This window comes from Zootoca vivipara, chromosome 5 (assembly GCF_965207765.1).
Source record: "Zootoca vivipara chromosome 5, rZooViv2.hap1.1, whole genome shotgun sequence".
NCBI classification, from domain to species: Eukaryota; Metazoa; Chordata; class Lepidosauria; order Squamata; family Lacertidae; genus Zootoca; species Zootoca vivipara.
This window is the reverse complement of record NC_142588.1, coordinates 90,663,816-90,683,007: the sequence shown is the minus strand read 5'-3', so window position 1 is coordinate 90,683,007 and position 19,192 is coordinate 90,663,816. Positions and strand designations below refer to the sequence as shown.

General features: G+C 44.6%; 1 protein-coding gene across 5 annotated transcripts in view; it reads right to left on the bottom strand.

Annotated features, from left to right (window-relative positions):
- The window catches only part of LOC118094000 (cytochrome P450 2J2-like), a 38,439-nt gene that overhangs the window by 18,761 nt on the left and 486 nt on the right, over positions 1-19,192 (bottom strand). Inside the window, exon 1 of one of the 5 annotated variants that reach the window (XM_060274313.2) lies at positions 10,691-11,047. The exons of 3 other annotated variants lie outside the window; for them this stretch is intronic. In XM_060274313.2, the coding sequence (XP_060130296.2) occupies positions 10,691-10,858 (168 nt within the window). In that variant the 5' untranslated portion in view covers positions 10,859-11,047. Of the gene's footprint in view, positions 1-10,690; positions 11,048-19,192 lie in introns of those variants that run through there. One more of the 5 variants, XM_088669257.1, reaches the window with a different exon arrangement.

The following is a 19,192-nucleotide window of genomic DNA, read 5'->3' as shown; positions in this document are numbered from 1 at the left end:
AAGCGCCCTCTCCGATTGCATGGAGCCCTGACAGCCCCGTGGTTCTCCACGGATCTGAGGGCAATGAAACAATTGCTGAGATGGCTAGAGCGCCAATGGCAGATAACTCATTCTGAAGCTGACCGGAGACGGGTTAGAGCTCAATGTCGAGCCTACAAAGTGGCGGTAGCGACTTTCTTCGCCGCCTCTATTGCATCTGCGGAAAACAGCAGCAGGAGACTCTTTCAGGTGGTTCGCAATTTAGCAGAACCACTTGCTCCATCGGGGCCCAGTACGGGCCACATGATCTCCTGCAATGATTTTGCAAAGTTTTTTGCAGATAAAGTCGCTCAGATTCGGGAAGAGGTAGACTCCACCGTGGGAGCAGGGCTGGGGCGGGGGAGTGCTAGAGTCCTGTCTAGTCAAGTTGGGTGGGATCAATTCCAATCTGTTACCTCCGAGGATGTGGACAGGCTGCTTGGATGAGTGAAACCAACCACCTGTCTCCTTGATCCTTGCCCATCCTGGCTTATAAAAGCTAGCCGGGAAGGGCTGGGTGATGCGCTTCGCGGGTTGGTGAATGCTTCTCTCTGTGAGGGAGCCTTCCCAGAGCCACTGAAAGAGGCAGTTATTAAACCGCTTCTTAAAAAACCATCTTTAGATGCGGCCAATATGGCCAACTATTGCCCAGTCTCAAATCTTCCATTCCTGGGCAAGGTGATTGAGATAGTGGTTGCTGAACAACTCCAGGCATGCCTGGAAGACACGGACCATTTGGATCCCTTCCAGTCGGGATTCAGGCCTCATCATGGGACTGAAACTGCCTTGGTCGCACTGGTTGATGATCTCCGGCAGGCTAGGGACAAAGGTGAGAGCTGCTTCCTGGTCCTGCTGGATCTCTCAGCGGCTTTTGACACCATTGACCATAACATCCTTCTGGACCATCTAGAGGGGTTGGGAGCTGGGGGCACTGTCATACAGTGGTTCCGCTCCTTCCTCCTGGGCCGTGTCCAGAAAGTGGTGGTGGGGGATGAGTGTTCAGACCCATGGGCTCTCACTTGTGGGGTGCCTCAGGGTTCTGTCCTCTCCCCCATGCTTTTTAACATCTACATGCAGCCGCTGGGAGAGATAATCAGGGGGTTTGGGCTGGGTGTTCATCAGTATGCGGATGATACCCAGCTCTACTTCTCTTTCAAATCAGAACCAGTGAAGGCGGTAAAGGTCCTATGTGAGTGCCTGGAGGCGGTTGGAGGTTGGATTGCAGCTAACAGATTGAGATTGAATCCTGACAAGACAGAAGTACTGCTTGTAGGGGACAGGAGGTGGGCAGGTGTGGAGGACTCCCTGGTCCTGAATGGGGTAACTGTGCCCCTGAAGGACCAGGTGTGCAGCCTGGGAGTCATTTTGGACTCACAGCTGTCCATGGAGGCGCAGGTCAATTCTGTGTCCAGGGCAGCTGTTTATCAGCTCCATCTGGTACACAGGCTGAGACCCTACCTGCCTGCGGACTGTCTCTCCAGAGTGGTGCATGCTCTAGTTATCCCTCGCTTAGACTACTGGAATGCGCTCTACGTGGGGCTACCTCTGAAGGTGACCCGGAAACTACAACTAACCCAGAATGTGGCAGCTAGACTGGTGACTGGTAGCGGCCTCCGAGACCACATAACACCGGTCCTGAAAGACCTACATTGGCTCCCAGTACGTTTCCGAGCACAATTCAAAGTGTTGGTGCTGACCTTTAAAGCCCTAAACGGCCTCGGTCCAGTATACCTGAAGGAGTGTCTCCACCCCCATCGTTCTACCCGGACACTGAGGTCCATCGCTGAGGGCCTTCTGGCGGTTCCCTCGCTACGAGAAGCCAAGTTACAGGGAACCAGGCAGAGGGCCTTCTCGGTAGTGGCACCCACCCTGTGGAATGCCCTCCCACCAGAGGTCAAAGAGAATAACAATTACCAGACCTTTAGAAGGCATCTCAAGGCAGCCCTGTTTAGGGAAGCTTTTAATGTTTGATGGATATCTGTATTTTAATATTTTGTTGGAAGTCGCTGGGCCAACCCGGCCAGATAGGCAGGGTATAAATAATAATAATAATATATTATTATTATTATTATTATTATTATTATTATTATTATTATTATTAGGGCACCAACAGGATGGCGTACTGAAGGGCAGCAGTCATCATCATCATCATTTTTTATTCGACTGTCAGTCAGAAAAGATACATTTCTCAGTACAAAATTAAAACATCTAAGACATCTAGAAACTAAAATAAAACATGGGCAGCACTAAAAAGGCTCTACGGATAAACCCGCATCAATGCAGTTGATTTTAATCTTACGACGCTTGAGAGCTAGGAAGAGAAATTTGGCCACCAAGAAAGCTGTTTTCCCAGTGGGATTATTCAACAAATATACAACCTGACTTTCTCTGGATAGAGAGCTAAGTTGAGATAGGCATGGGGCTATGAGTCATTGTCTTAAATCGTCATAGAAAGGGCAACTCAGGAGGATATGTTCGGAAGACTCTACCTCACCCAAGGCACAATGGCAAGTTCTCGGATCGTATGGAACTCCCCTGTACCTTCCCCATAATACTGCAGATTCGAGGACGTTCAATCTGGCCGCAGTGAGGAGTCTACGGTATTCCACATAGTGGATTACCGCGAGGTAAGGAGCTGGTGTAACCTGATAGATCTGCTCCCCCAGGAACATCCCTGGTTTCACAAGGGCTATGTCCTCTTGTCTAGCAATATCGCCCTATCTCTGAGCAATCACAGCTCTAGCTTGACTGTACGTCATAGAATCCAAGTAAAGGTGTGACAGTCCGCAAGTCTGTACTTCATCTAAGACCTCCCTTTCCCACGATGATTGAAAATCATCCCTCAATATCAAGGGGGCCAAACCCACAGGTTTAAAGCATAGCTTAAGCCAGTGATGGCAAACCTATGACATGCGTTTCAGACGTGACACGCAAAGCCCTCACTGCTGGCATGCACGCCATCCGCACTGTTCCCCCCCCATTTGTTCTCCCACTCCTCCTCATGCTACAGAGCCACTTCCGCCTGAGCAGGAGGTGGAGTTGCGGGCGGGCACAATCCCTTCACGTGCGCGCAGGATGTTTTCCCAGTCCTGTGCAATTGGGGGGAAGCTGCTGGGCGGCCACCTCTCCCTTGTGTGCTCTCTTGGTCTCAGTCGAGAAGACCGCGTCTTTCCCAGCTGCAAAGCTCCCGTCCAGCCTGGAGCTTTGCCTACATATCTCCACCTCAATGAAACATGGCATGACCCAGCCCCCTTGACGGGGCAGGCCAGACGGGGCGGGATGGAGCGGCCCTGAACCAATCGCAGAAAAGACGGTGAGGAAGGCCAGAGTTTCAGGTGGCTGAGGAGGAGGCAAGCCCGCCTTCTCCAGCATCTCCGCCTTCGCCAGACGGCTCGCAGGAAATTCCCTGACAGGACTAATCACGAGCCAGGTGTTGTCCGGAGAGAGCAGCACAGCTTGCTCCCAGTCAGGAGGGCGGGTGTATTGTCTCCTCGTTGTCGCCCACGCATTCCTCTGCGCCTGGCCGCCGCAAAAGAAAGGAGCCTGCGAGTGGGCTGTGGCCGCGAATTGTGCACGCTTTCTCTCCTCGTGGAGTGTAGCTCGCGCCCTGTTGCGTTCCCGAGGGAGCTTCAGCCTCTGCCCACACTTCCGTCCTCACAGCTGGAGAGGGCAGCTGAAATGGCCAGGCGGTAGCCGCTCCTGCAGAGCACAGCCAGCTCATTCTGTGCCCGGCTGGTTCAGCAATGTGGATTGGGCACTGTTAGGGAACAGGAAGGGGGGGCACCTAAACGAGGTCCCAGTTTGGAATCAAGGATGTTCCAGATGCCTTCACAGGAGCCCCATCCGACTCAACAACCCCACTTAGGAGTCACGTCAACACCAGCACCCTGGAACCCCCTCGAGAACAAGCCCGGTATAATAAAGGCTGCTTTCTTTCCTTTCCCCGCTGTCTTTGAATCTACGTTGCCATATTTCTGAATGAATGATACTGTGTACTCGTATCTCTAAATGAACTCTCTATTTGAATAAAGACGCGCCTTAACCAATCAGGTCAATACATTAGTTGACCAATCAGGTCAATGCATTAGTTCTGCAGAGCCCAGCTCAGCTCAGCTCAGCTCAGCAGGCTTGAGTGAGCGCTGACGAGGTGTTGACAGGAGAACAATCACTGATAGCCCATCAAAACCTTGATCCAATTAGGACTTGTTACAATGTATCCAGGCCACCTAGACTGCGCTAAACCGCAGCAGTTTGTATTAGGAAAACGGGAACTGCTTAATAAATCATAGAAAATCAGTTCCTTCATGGATCTTCACTGTTCCACCACCATTTTGTAGCTCTGACCTAGGTCTTTTAGGGATACTGGGAACAACCATAATCTCCCAAGCGAGGAGTCACGTAGCCAGGGCAGTGCTCCTGCACATAATCACTGGCCCATCAGAACAGGATCTCCTGCCATCCACGGTCCTCCGGTCCTGCCTGAGCCAGGGGTGAAATGCACCTGGACCTATTGTCTTCTTCCACTGGGTACTCAAGGGTCCCCACCCAAATACTTACCTGTACTTGCCTATCAATACCCTGGATCATTTTGTGTCGTTATCTTATGTTAATCCTGTTTACCTCTATGCAAATGTACTCTGTACCGTCCCCTTTTCTGACATTTCACCATGTAATGATGATGCATGTAGGTATGACACTTGTGGCTGGACTCCTTCCTTTACGTCCGCAGTGAACCGCAGGTCCGTGCCTGACGAGCTGAGTGGCTGAGCAATTTTCCCTAACAGGCGCAGAGGGCCCAGGCTTCCCCATTGCGCCGCCTGGAGGGCAACCAAATGCACAGAGGTGATGGGAGTTTCTGCGCCTGTCATTTGCCTGCCCTTTCTCTTGGGGTAGCATGGGGTGGGGGTGGCGATTAGGCCCACATCTCCCTCCACTGCTTACACTCAGGGAGACTGCAGGAGCCCCCACTCACCTTGTTCGATGGGTAGCCCCCGTTGTAGTATGGTAGGGAGTGACAGTTGCTGTTGTGTTTTGTTCATAAAAGTGTGTGTTTTATTGGTTAAAGTACCATCAAAACTTTACATTAAAGAGTGAACAACAACAAAACAACCCCAGGCATCTTGTGGTTCATTTGACACAGAACAGGGCATTAGAGAGAGAGCACAGGGCAAGTTTTAAGAGCGTTCCTTATAATCAAAAGCTAAAGAGGAGCTGTAAACTCTGAAAAGAATTGAAAATTACATAGCAGTCAGGGAAAAACTTCCCCAAGATAAGACTATAGTTGTTTAAACTAAAGGTTAGCTAACCTATGGGACAATTCAACTAATGAATATCATTGCTCTTAGAAAAAGATTAAATAAAGGGCTGTAAAAGCTCTCCTAGTTGTTGTGGGATGCAAAGGGTTAAGTGCAGTCAAGTCACAACAATCCCTAGATAGTCCACTTGGAGGACTGAGTAGGAACACACGACTAAGCCTAGTTTCCTGTTCCTTCACATGCTAATTAGATGGGAAAAGCGATAGATAAATTCTGAAGGAAACAGCCATTTCTCTTCTCTTGGACCAGACCTCTTGGACTACACACATCTAAGAAGCAACATCTTAGTGAGTCTCTCTCTCAAGGCCTCCAGCCTAGAGAGAGAGATGAGATGGAGTCTCACTTCTTACAATGTATATATTGCCTTTTACCTCTTGAGTGTGCTGTACCTTGGGATGCTTGTAAGTAAACATCTCTTATACTTTTAAGATCATTGTGTCGTGTCTTTTCTTTTAAGAGGGAAAAGGGGGAAATACCAGGAAAATACACTTAATTTTATTATAGGCTTAAATCAAGCCTGCGCAAACGCTTTTCTGCTGTGCATTTTGCAAAAAGGGGAATGTTTTTACTCTGCTAAAGTTTGGTGCTTGCTAGCGCAAGCGGGGATAGAATATATTAAGCAATATCTCCTCATCCACATTCCTGAACATTCCCACAGTTGTGATGTTGTAACACCATTGTTCAGACTGCTGGAGGGTGTTTCTGATTCTTGGCTTATATACTGAGTGGAGCAGCATTTCTTAAAGGGCTAGGATCAATTGATTGTCTTAGGGTGTGTCAAAGGACACTTTCAATAGTAAAATGCAACAAACTTACATAATGCTGGTTCTAAAATACTCTGAACATAGAGAGACTTGAAGGAATATTAGTATACAGTAATACCTCGGGTCCCCTTCATGGATCACTGCCTTGTCGTGGCGAAGGGGCTTAAATAACTTAGAGAAGTTATGTTCTGACCAAACGTGATCCACCTGGAGAAGGAATTGGCAAGCCACTCCAGTATCCCTGCCAAGAAAACTCTATGGACAAAGACAACAGGCATATAAAAGTTATGACGCTGGAAGATGAGCCCCTCAGGTCGGAAGGCGTCCAACATGCTACTGAGAAAGAGCGGAGGACAAGTACAAGTAGATTCAGAGCTGATGAAGCGGTTGGGCCAAAGCCGAAAGGTCGCTCAGTTGCGGATATGCCTGGAAGCGAAAGGAAAGTCCGATGCTGTAAAGAAAAATACTGCATAGGAACCTGGAATGTAAGAACCATGAACCCTGGTAAGCTGGATGTGGTGAAAAATGAGATGGCAAGAATAAATATTGACATCCTGGGCATCAGTGAACTAAAATGGAAGGGAATAGGTGAATTCAGTTCGGGTGACTATCATATCTACTACTGTGGGCAAGAATCCCGTAGAAGAAATGGAGTGGCCCTCATAGTCAACAAAAGAGTGGCAAAAGCTGTAATGGGATGCAATCTCAAAAATGACAGAATGATCTCGATACGAATGCAAGGCAGACCTTTTAACATCACAGTAATCCAAGTTTATGCACCAACTACCGGTGCTGAAGAAAGTGAAATTGACCAGTTCTACGAAGACTTACAACACCTTCTAGAAATGACACCAAAGAAGGATGTTCTTCTCATTACAGGGGATTGGAATGCTAAAGTAGGGAATCAAGAGATAAAAGGAACAACTGGCAAGTTTGGCCTTGGAGTTCAAAATGAAGCAGGGCAAAGGCTAATAGAGTTCTGTCAAGAGAACAAGCTGGTCATCACAAACACTCTCTTCCAACAACACAAGAGACGACTCTACACATGGATATCACCAAATGGGCAGCATCGAAATCAGATTGATTATATTCTCTGCAGCCAAAGATGGAGAAGCTCTATACAGTCAGCAAAAACAAGGCCTGGAGTTGACTGTAACTCAGATCATCAGCTTCTTATAGCAAAACTCCAGCTTAAACTGAAGAAAGTAGGAAAAACCACTGGTTCAGTAAGATACAATCTAAATCAAATCCCTTATGAATACACAGTGGAAGTGAGGAACAGGTTTAAGGATTTAGATCTGGTGGACAGAGTGCCTGAAGAACTATGGATGGAGGCTCGTAACATTATACAGGAGGCAGCAACGAAAACCATCCCAAGGAAAAGGAAATGCAAGAAAGCAAAATGGCTGTCCAACGAGGCCTTACAAATAGCGGAGGAGAGGAGGCAAGCAAAATGCAAGGGAGATAGGGAAAGATACAGGAAACTGAATGCAGATTTCCAAAAAACAGCAAGGAGAGACAAGAGGGTCTTCTTAAATGAGCAATGCAAAGAAATAGAGGAAAACAATAGAATGGGGAAAACCAGAGATCTGTTCAAGAAAATTGGAGATATGAAAGGAACATTTCGTACAAATTACAGGTAGGTAGCCGTGTTGGTCTGAGTCGAAGCAAAATAAAAAAATTCCTTCAGTAGCACCTTAAAGACCAACTAAGTTTATATTTTGGTATGAGCTTTCGTGTGCATGCACACTTCTTCAGATACACCTGGTGTATCTGAAGAAGTGTGCATGCACACGAAAGCTCATACCAAAATATAAACTTAGTTGGTCTTTAAGGTGCTACTGAAGGAATTTTTTTATTTTATTTCGTACAAAGATTACCATAATAAAGGACAAAAGTGGTAAGGACCTAACAGAAGCAGAAGACATCAAGAAGAGGTGGCAAGAATACACAGAGGAATTATACCCAGAGTGGCAAGAATACACAGAGGAATTATACCCAGAATACACAGAGGAATTATACCCAGAGTGGCAAGAATACACAGAGGAATTATACCAGAAAGATATGGAGGTCTCGTACACCTCAGGTAGTGTGGTTGCTGACCTTGAGCCAGACATCTTGGAGAGTGAAGTCAAATGGGCCTTGGAAAGCATTGCTAATAACAAGGCCAGTGGAAGTGATGATATTCCAGCTGAACTATTTAAAATTTTAAAAGATGATGCTGTTAAGGTGCTACACCCAATATGCCAGCAAGTTTGGAAAACTCAGCAATGGCCAGAGGATTGGAGAAGATCAGTCTACATCCCAATTCCAAAGAAGGGCAGTGCCAAAGAATGCTCCAACTACTGCACAATTGCGCTCATTTCACACGCTAGCAAGGTTATGCTTAAAATTCTACGAGGCAGGCTTAGGCAGTATGTGGACCGAGAACTCCCAGAAGTGCAAGCTGGATTTCGAAAGGGCAGAGGAACCAGAGACCAAATAGCAAACATGCGCTGGATTATGGAGAAAGCTAGAGAGTTCCAGAAAAACGTCTACTTCTGCTTCATTGACTATGCAAAAGCCTTTGACTGTGTCGACCACAGCAAACTATGGCAAGTTCTTAAAGAAATGGGAGTGCCTGATCACCTCATCTGTCTCCTAAGAAATCTCTATGTGGGACAAGAAGCTACAGTTAGAACTGGATATGGAACAACTGATTGGTTCAAAATTGGGAAAGGAGTACGGCAAGGTTGTATAGTGTCTCCCTGCTTATTTAACTTATATGCAGAATTCATCATGCGAAAGGCTGGACTAGATGAATCCCAAGCCGGAATTAAGATTGCCGGAAGAAATATCAACAACCTCAGATATGCAGATGACACAACCTTGATGGCAGAAAGTGAGGAGGAATTAAAGAACCTTTTAACAAGGGTGAAAGAGGAGAGCGCAAAATATGGTCTGAAGCTCAACATCAAAAAAACCAAGATCATGGCCACTGGTCCCATCACCTCCTGGCAAATAGAAGGGGAAGAAATGGAGGCAGTGAGAGATTTTACTTTCTTGGGCTCCTTGATCACTGCAGATGGTGACAGCAGTCACGAAATTAAAAGACGCCTGCTTCTTGGGAGAAAAGCAATGACAAACCTAGACAGCATCTTAAAAAGCAGAGACATCACCTTGCCTACAAAGGTCCGTATAGTTAAAGCTATGGTTTTCCCAGTAGTGATGTATGCAAGTGAGAGCTGGACCATAAAGAAGGCTGATCGCCAAAGAATTGATGCTTTTGAATTATGGTGCTGGAGGAGACTCTTGAGAGTCCCATGGACTGCAAGAAGATCAAACCTATCCATTCTTCAGGAAATCAGCCCTGAGTGCTCACTGGAAGGACAGATCGTGAAGCTGAGGCTCCAATACTTTGGCCACCTCATGAGAAGAGAAGAATCCTTGGAAAAGACCTTGATGTTGGGAAAGATGGAGGGCACAAGGAGAAGGGGACGACAGAGGACGAGATGGTTGGACAGTGTTCTCGAAGCTACGAACATGAGTTTGACCAAACTGCGGGAGGCAGTGGAAGACAGGAGTGCCTGGCGTGCTATGGTCCATGGGGTCACGAAGAGTCGGACACGACTAAACGACTAAACAACAACAACACCTCGGGTTACGAACGTGATCCGTTCCGGATCGCAGTTCGTAACCCGAATAGTTCGTAACCCGAACGCGATGGGTGCCGCCATTTTGCTTCTGCGCACACGCACACACACGCGGCGAAAACACTTCCGGGGGTGCGCAGTTTGTAACCCGAACTGTTCGCAAACCGAGGTGGTCGTAACCCGAGGTACGACTGTATAAGCCAGTAGGATAATGGCAGCATGGGTAGCTATGTGAAATCAGGGGAAAACACAAGGCAACATAGAATCATAGAGTTGGAAGAGACCACAAGGGCCATCCAGTCCAACCCCCTGCCAATAGTTTATAATTTGTTTTTTTATAAGTGCTTCTGGTTTGAGTGGAAAAGATTAAAAATCTCCCAGGGTTAAGAAAATTCAATAGCACATGCAGGTTAGTACCTGTTGAGAGGCTGCCATGAATGAATGCTGAGTACCTATGTGGCCAGTCTTTTTTGTTTTGTTTGTTTTTTGTAATAATAATGTTTCTTAATATATTCTGCTGTTTTCTTACACTTCAAACCCCACTGTGGTCTTTGCATATGGGAAATAACTTTTTATATAGACTGGAAAGGGTTTCCAGTCATCTTTAAAAGATTCTAAATTTGTATATTTTATCAATATTCCAAGATATTCATAAACCATTCTTCTTTTGAGGGTGTTCTCTCCTCCTTCCCCAGTTTAATAGTATACAATAAATATTTTGATCAGTAATTCTTAATGCTTATTTTCAACTGTTATATGGTTTTGTGCTTTTCAATATTATTTATAATATTATTTACATTGTTACTATTATTTGTATTGTACACAGCTTCTGAAAATGGAGGCTTATGGCAATTACCATTTTAACCCATGCTATTGTTTAAGCTTACATATCCCAAGTATTGGGGGAAATAGAGAAAACAATTGCTGACATCAGACTGAATTATCACTTAGCAATAAGTACCTGAACAAAAGTATTTTCATGAATCTTGAATCCAAACAGCCACATGGCTCCCACGAGAGGAAGCTGGAGAGGTCCTGGAGGGTAATGCCTGCGTGACCAAAGCTGTTTCAGGTAGTGCAAAATCAGTAGAACCACCAGCAGAGCAATAAAAAATGTCCATATCTCCATCCTTCTCTTGCTGTCTCTTTCTCCTTAGGTTGCCTCACTTTCTCTAAGGGCTTTTACTTTCCTCAGAGAAATTAGCAGTACTCTCTGTTTATATATGCTCAGTTATTAAAAAACAAATAAGCAACAAGGGGTGTGACACCATATGTAAGTAGCCTTGGAATGTGATTTCAAGTCATGTAATATCATCATTCTTGTTATACAGGTCACGCAAATGAGAGGAAGTGAGTGTGATTTATATCAGGCACATCGAACTCCCAAGAGACCGTGATCTACTCCCAGTATAAAAAAACTGGCAGTGATCTACCCATTATCATTGAAGGGAGGAGGAGCATGCGTGGGGTGGGTGGACGGGTAGGATTGCCCAGAGTTGTCGAGCTTATCTAGGGGTGGACGGACCAGACTTTTGAGGAGGATACGGACATTCATTGCCCACTTTGATTCATCCCGCGATCAACCAGGTTCAGCAGGGGATCTACCTGTTGGACATGCCTGATTTATATGAATTGCAGTTAGAATCCAGGCTATCTTAAGACTTATTCTGTGACACAAATATTTGGGAAATCTCACTTTTAGCTGATATTGTAAAGTGAAGGAAATTCTGGGACCACCTGATGTAAATTCTATATGGGACAGCCAAAACTTTTGCATGAAGCAGTGATGAAATTTCTGAATTATAAATGGGAATAGAAAGTGAGGTTCTGGTAGGCATTGTGTAAAGCAACAAAGCTGGCCTATTTTATAGAAATACCCATGTAATAAACTAAGACAAATTCTGCATCATCTTGTAATTCTTTGCTTTAGAGAGACAAAGTAGCTCTTACATGCAAAGGCATGAACTTCAGTAAATATTGTTTGTTCTGAGATGGCAACGCTTTTCAGCAACGCACAGGTATCTGAAGAAGTGTGCATGCACACAAAAGCTCATACCAATGACAAACTTAGTTGGTCTCTAAGGTGCTACTGGAAGGATTTTTTTTATTTTGTTTCGACTACGGCAGAAGAGTCGGACACGACTAAACGACTAAACAACAACAGCCGACCAATACGGCTACCTACCTATAACTGGCTAGAGATTATTACCAATTCCAATGTTTTCAAAGTTAATAGGCTCATATATGATAGTTGAGTGATTTTGTATTTTTTGAAGAGTTTTCGCTGAGAAAAGGCTCATAATTGTATTTAATAAACAAATAAAATAAACTATGGTCTTACAAAGAGTAAATGCTTGCAGAGGGGGCAGTGGAAAGGTGACTGTTCTGTTTGTCTCGTCTTCTCTAGTTACACATGAGCTGCTGCTGGGAAAGGCAGATGTGCTCCTGCTTCATTGCCAATTCAACTTGTTGCCCTTCCATCTGTTGGAACGGGAGAAGTACACAGCATACTAGGCCATGTGGCCATGTGGCAATATGCAATAGAACAGAAGGAAGACAAGATCAAGAGCATATTGTAATAAGCTGTTTTATTAATTCAGCTTCTTGTGCTACACAATGTGCTTTGAAGTTGCCTTTCAACCAGCAGCTATAAACAACACACATAATGACATTAAAACTAGTATAAAGGGGCAAGATTCTGATTAATACTGAAAGTACAAAACTATACAAAGTAGGATAATGGCAGCATGGGTAGCTGTTAGGCTACTGCTGCTCTGCCAGGAGAGTTTGGGAGGACTGCTCCCCCTGAAGCCCACTGTCCACCTTGCGCCTGGGGGCGGGCCCCATACTCTATCACAGCTTTTGAGGCTCCTGGGAGGCCTGGAACATTGCTGCTGCTGCTCTGCCTGTGAGTCCTGGAAGAACTGCTCCCCCTGAAGCCCACTGTCCACCTTTGGCCTGGGGGCGGGCCCCATACTCCACCACAGCTTTAAGGCTCCTAGGAGGCCTGAAACAGTGCCGCTGCTGCTCTGTTTGTAATTTTGATGTGTTTGTAACTTTTATTGTTTTTGGTTTCTATTGTTTACTGTTTTGTTTGTTTGGTTGTTTTCTGTATTGGTTTTAAATTTGATTTTAAGGGGAGGGGTCAGAGCCATAGCTGCCAACCCTCCCTTTTTTTGCGGGAAACTCCCTTAATCTAAGACACAGCTGTCAACTTTCCCTTTTTTTGCTGGAAATTCCCTTATTCCAGCGCCGTTTCCCGCTGCTATCTTGGATTGTTAGATATACCGTAGACTGTCCCCAGGACAGGTGAGGCTGCTGATCCCTTATTTTCAAATCCGAAAGTTGGCAGCTATGGTCAGAGCTGCTGGGGAGTGGGTCCCAGCCAACAAAATGGCTGGGGCAGATTCCACAGGGGGGATGCACTGGGACAACTGATCTCAGTGATCACGAGTAGGAGGAGGAGAAGCCAAGTTGCAGGGAACCAGGCAGAGGGCCTTCTCGGTAGTGGCGCCCGCCCTATCCCATTAGATGTCAAAGAGAAAAACAGCTACCAGATTTTTAGAAGACATCTGAAGGCAGCCCTGTTTAGAGAGGCTTTTAATGTTTAATAGATTATTTTATTTCATTTTTCTGTTGGAAACCCAGCCAGATGGGCGGGGTATAAATAATATATTATTATTATTACTAGTATCATTAAGCCTGTTAGAACATATGTGGTGAAACATTTGTAAGAACAGACTTGTTATAGTGCATAAAAAAGGGGACAACCATGCAGTTGATTTGTATCTTATCGTATTTATTTTTTAGAATTGTTAAATAATAATTTGAAGAATTTTTTTTTTAATGTAATAAACAAAAACAATTAAGGTACGGTAAATGTTGCTTAAGTGCAAACCTTTTCAAACAATTGTAAATAAGCAAAATCAGTAGTTTTTTTAATTTTTGGTTTTGTTTTTTTTGGGGGGGTGGGGGGTTATGTTAAATTTCTATAAAATTTCTTTATAGACAACATTCCTTGTGAATATTCTGTCAGTTTTCCAACAGTTTGCCTTGGTTAGGACCTTCTACGACCTTCACCATGACATTATTAAAACGTACTCTTGATAATGCAACATATAACTGACCATGGCTGAATACTGGTTCGGGCAAGTAAATTCCTACTTTTTCCAAGGTTTGCCCCTGAGATTTGTTAATTGTCATGGCAAAAGCTAATGTTACTGGAAATTGTCTTCTTCGTAAGACACTGGCTACTGGGCAAGGCCTGGCAATGCCCTTTGCCGGACAATTGTGAGCAACGTGCCCCCCCTTGCCACAGTACAAGCAAAGTCGCTCCTGGCATCGCCGCTCCTTCTCAGTTCGGTTTAGCGGCCCCCGCACTCCCCCAAGCTGCATGGGCTCCTCCGCTGGCTGGTCGAGAAGACTTGCTCTCGCAGGGTGGATAGAAATGAGTGGAAGAGGTTCCCCCTTCTCTGTTGGTCTGCGTGCCACCCGCCTTTCCCGCCTCCTTCCCTGCAGGCGTTCATCGATTTGGGCACTGAGCTGAATGGTGGCATCCAGAGAACTAGGGGGTCCGACCCTGGCCATCTCATCCAGTATGTCGTCCTGGAGCCCCGCCTTAAAGTGCGCTAACAGGGCCTCCTCGTTCCATCCTAGTTCCTGAGATAGTAAGCAAAATTCTGTAACATAGTCCATTAGAGACCCATCACCCTGCTGGAGCTGCAAGAGCTTCCGGGTGTTGGCTGCTTTCCTCTGCCTGTCCTCAAACATATTTGTCATGTCCTCCAGAAAGCGGTCATAGTCTCTTAGGTGAGGGCGATTGCCCACCAGCATAGGCGTCACCCAACGCCTGGCATTTCCTTCCAACAAGCTGATCAGGAAGGCTACTTTGGCCTCAGGGGAACCAAATTCTGCTTCCCTCACTCGAATGTACATCTTGGCCTGGGCCTTAAAAGCTGGGAATTCTTGCCTGTCCCCCTTGAACTTTGCAGGTGGCAACACAGGGGGTGGCCGAGGAGGTGGGACTCCTGCTGTACCCTGCTGCGCTTGCTGGGTGTTCACAGCAATAGTTAACTGTTCCACATGTCCCCGAAGCAGCAGATTGGCTTGCAGCAATTGCTGTACAGTCTGCTGCAACTGGTCTATCTGCGCTTGTGGAGAGGGAGAAGGGTCTGCAGGAGCCCCACCAACAGCCCCTAGTTCTGTCATACTCACAGAGCAAGGGGTTTAAGAGTGTCTGCAATCTGTTAGGGTGCCAGCAAGTAGGCACACTGAAGAGCAGCAGATAAGCCAAGTCGGATAAGCCAAGTCGATAAGTCGGATAAGCCAAGGTCAACAGTCCGGTCAGAGCCAGTTGAAGTCAGACAGTTACGTGGGAGTCAAGAGTAGCCAAGGTCAGTTAAAGCCAGAAGTCCAAAAGCCGGGGTCAGGGAAGCCAGAAGTCTTACGTGGAGTCAAGAGTAGCCAAAGTCAGTTCAAGCCAGAAGTCCAAAAGCCGGGGTCAGGAAAGCCAGATCAAGATTACAGGAACCAAGGACAAGATGAGCGAGGCAACTAGCTCTTCAGTACGACGTTGCAGACGCTGAGGAGTGGCCAGTCAACCTCTCACTTAAGTACCAGGTTCCCTCCCCCGCTTTTTATGAGCTGCAGCTGTTTCTAATTCCAGCCGGCGTTTTTCAGCTCTGCGTTCCTTTGCAGAGAAGGGGGGGGGGAAGGGGCCATCTGATAACCTGCCTGACTGGGGCCTGGTTCTGGATCGACTTGTTGCTGCAGTTCTGATCTTCCCTCCTCCCTGTCAGATTGCTCTTCTTCTGAGTGCTGCCACCAGTCTTCCCCAGGTGTGAATTCCTCAGATTCCTCTGTGGGGGCTTCTCAGGGGGAGCTAGCCACCACTCCTCCTCGTCTGTCTCAACCCTGACAGTACATGACACCGGTCAAGATTAAGAAAATATATAAAACAAAGAACAATATATGCTGGTGGTGCCAAAAGCAAATAGGAACCTTCCTACACATGTGGTGGCAGTGTGAAAAAATTAAACCATTTTGGAATATAATTGTAGAGGAAATAAAAAAAATAGTCAAAATTAATCTAAAGAAAAACCCGGAAAATCTCCTATTGGGGATGGTAGAAAAAGAAATCCAAAAACAAGATCAAATAATTATGTATGCCACAGCAGCGGCATGCATATTGATAGCGAAGTATTGGAAAAAGGAAGGGGTACTGAAGTTGAATGAATGGCAAGAAAAACTATTTGGATTTCTAGATTTGGCGAGATTGACTAATATAATAAGAGGAGGTAACAAACAGAATTTCGAACAAAATTGGGTAAAATTTGGAAACTATATGAAGCAACAATGCCCAACAAGAAAATCTTGGATTCATTTCTAATGACCGGCACTGAAAATAAATAATTGATAATTGAAAAAATTGAAATCAAGAAATTCGGATTATTAAAATTGAAAATATAGAATATGCAGAGCATTGAAAGGGAGCAGTAGGAAAAATATTGAAATTATGAAAACCGAGGTGCAGATAAGTGGAAGTATCAAAAAGGAGAGATGTATTAGTTATTTGATTTGATTTGATTTAGTTTAAAGATAAGAACTTTCATTTTTAAAAACATTATTGTATCATAAGATGGTAATGGTATATTATGGTTTTGTCAAATTTGTGTATATAGTGTTGTAATAATTTATATGTATTTTATGTTTTCATCTTAATAAAGATTATTTAAATAAATAAATAAATAAAATATTAGTCCAAGTTTTATTTTCTAGCTATGTATTCAGAAAATGTAAGTAACTGATCATTAATGAAAAAACAAAGGAGAAAAAACACCCTTTCTCAAGGTTTTGTTTTTTGTGATGAAATATCAAAATTACTTGATTGGCAAACTGAAGGATTTAATAAAAAAAAATAGGAGAAATGTACATTTTGAACGAACGCTGTCTTTCAATTTGTGTATTAGGTAAATTTGCTTTTAAATGCAAGCTAACTTGAGTTCCCCCCCATCCCTATTCTTCACCTACCAGAAAAGGCCACTAACCTGTTCCAGGAGGGGTCCTGCAATTGTGCCCAGTTTTGGAATGATGCCTGGGAGCTGGAAAATATTTTGAGCCATAGTTTTCTTCCACATTTTCAGCTAGGGATAATTCACAGAATCCAATCATTGTGGGATTCCAGCGAAGCTACAGACACCTTCCTTCTTCTTAGGGAGACTCAAACTAATATGCTAGTCCTGAAGAAGAATGCAGATCATGTATTTAAGTGCTAATCCAAAGCACAAACAGTGTGACCAAGCTTCCTCATGGTAATGACAGCATTTCTGCTCTCTTTCCTTTAGCTTTATGAAATGCTCCCATGGCTCATGAAACATCTCCCAGGGCCCCACAAAAGGCCTTTTCCTACAGAGAGATGGTGATTTCATTTGCAAAGAAGGAGATAGAGAAGCATAAGGAGAATCAGTCTCTGCATGAGCCACAGGATTTCATTGATTTCTATCTATTTCAGATGGAGAAAGTAAGTATCTGATTGAAACTGAATGCTGCTCATCCAAGGAATCATTATATTTCGTGTTATAAGTGACTACTAATCAGTATCTTTTTTTCTGAATCTCAGTTGAAAATGGCATAGAGTTCCCACCAAATATTTCTCATAGTCATTTTAGTTGTTAAAGGGGGTTGACATCCATTCATAAGCATCTATACAAATGGCTTGGAAATGTGAGCTTAAAGGAGTGGAGCCCCTTCATGGATCAATGCCTTGTCGTGGCGAAGGGGCTTGAATAACTCAGAGAAGCTATGAGCTATGCCATGCAGGGCCACCCAAGATGGACAGGTCATAGTGGGGAGTTTTGACTAAATGTGATCCACTTGGAGAAAGAACTGGCAAGCCACTCCAGTATCCCTGCCAAGAAAACTCCATGGACAAAGACAACAGGCATATAAAAGTTATGACGCTGGAAGATGAGCCCCTCAGGTCGGAAGGCGTCCAACATGCTACTGAGGAAGAGCGGAGGACAAGTACAAGTAGATTCAGAGCTGATGAAGCGGCTGGGCCAAAGCCGAAAGGTCGCTCAGTTGCGGATATGCCTGGAAGTGAAAGGAAAGTCTGATGCTGTAAAGAAAAATATTGCATAGGAACCTGGAATGTAAGAACCATGAATAATGGTAAGCTGGATGTGGTCAAAAATGAGATGGCAAGAATAAATATTGACATCCTGGGCATCAGTGAACTAAAATGGAAGGGAATGGGTGAATTCAGTTGGGATGACTATCATATCTACCACTGTGGGCAAGAATCCCGTAGAAGAAATGGAGTGGTCCTCATAGTCAACAAAAGAGTGGCAAAAGCTGTAATGGGATGCAATCTCAAAAATGACAGAATGATCTCGATACGAATCCAAGGCAGACCTTTTAACATCACGGTAATCCAAGTTTATGCACCAACTACCGGTGCTGAAGAAAGTGAAATCGACCAATTCTATGAAGACTTACAACACCTTCTAGAAATGACACCAAAGAAGGATGTTCTTCTCATTACAGGGGACTGGAATGCTAAAGTAGGGAATCAAGAGATAAAAGGAACAACTGGCAAGTTTGGCCTTGGAGTTCAAAATGAAGCAGGGCAAAGGCTAATAGAGTTCTGTCAAGAGAACAAGCTGGTCATCACAAACATTCTCTTCCAACAACACAAGAGACGATTTTTTAAAGGAAAATTGGAGATAATTTTGATGAGCTTGAGAAACAAGCAAAAGCCACCTTGCCAAATGTCAACTACAAAACAAGGAGACGAAGAGTGAGAGAACGGCAAAGAAATGACAGAAGTGCACCTGATGCCTTAGCTGCACCTTCTTCAAGAGATAGGTTTAGGATAAAATTCTTTATTCTTATATAAGATGCACTTGAAGCCAATTTATAAAGAAGAAGTAATGCGTACAGTGATATTGCACAATTGTTTGCCATGTTTCCTAATTTGACAGCATCTAAGTAAGAAATTCAGCAAGGTGTTGAACTGTTGATGGAAGCATACCCAGAAGTTATTGACCCAAAACTTATTGATGAACTTTTGCACTTTCACCTGTATGTGAGACAAAGCCATAGGCTTAAAGCAGAGCACTCTCTGTCTCATACAGACCTTCATCAGATTATAGACAAGGAAAAAAATCAGATGGCCTTTCCTAATGTGGAAGCCCTCTTGCAGCAGCTATTTCTTAGACTTACAGTCACTAACAGCTCAGAAGAGTGGAGTTTTTCAAGACTCAAAAGAATTAAAAATGAATTAAGGGTCACAATATCTCAAGAGAGGTTGTCCACACTGAGCATTCTGTACATTGAAAGTGACAAACATAAACACAAACAAATTTTGATGAAGTTTTGGGTGATTTTGCTATGAGTAAGGCTGGGGGGGGGGCATTTTAGCCTTACCGTATTTGATGGTTGTACTTTACTTCTTAATATGTAT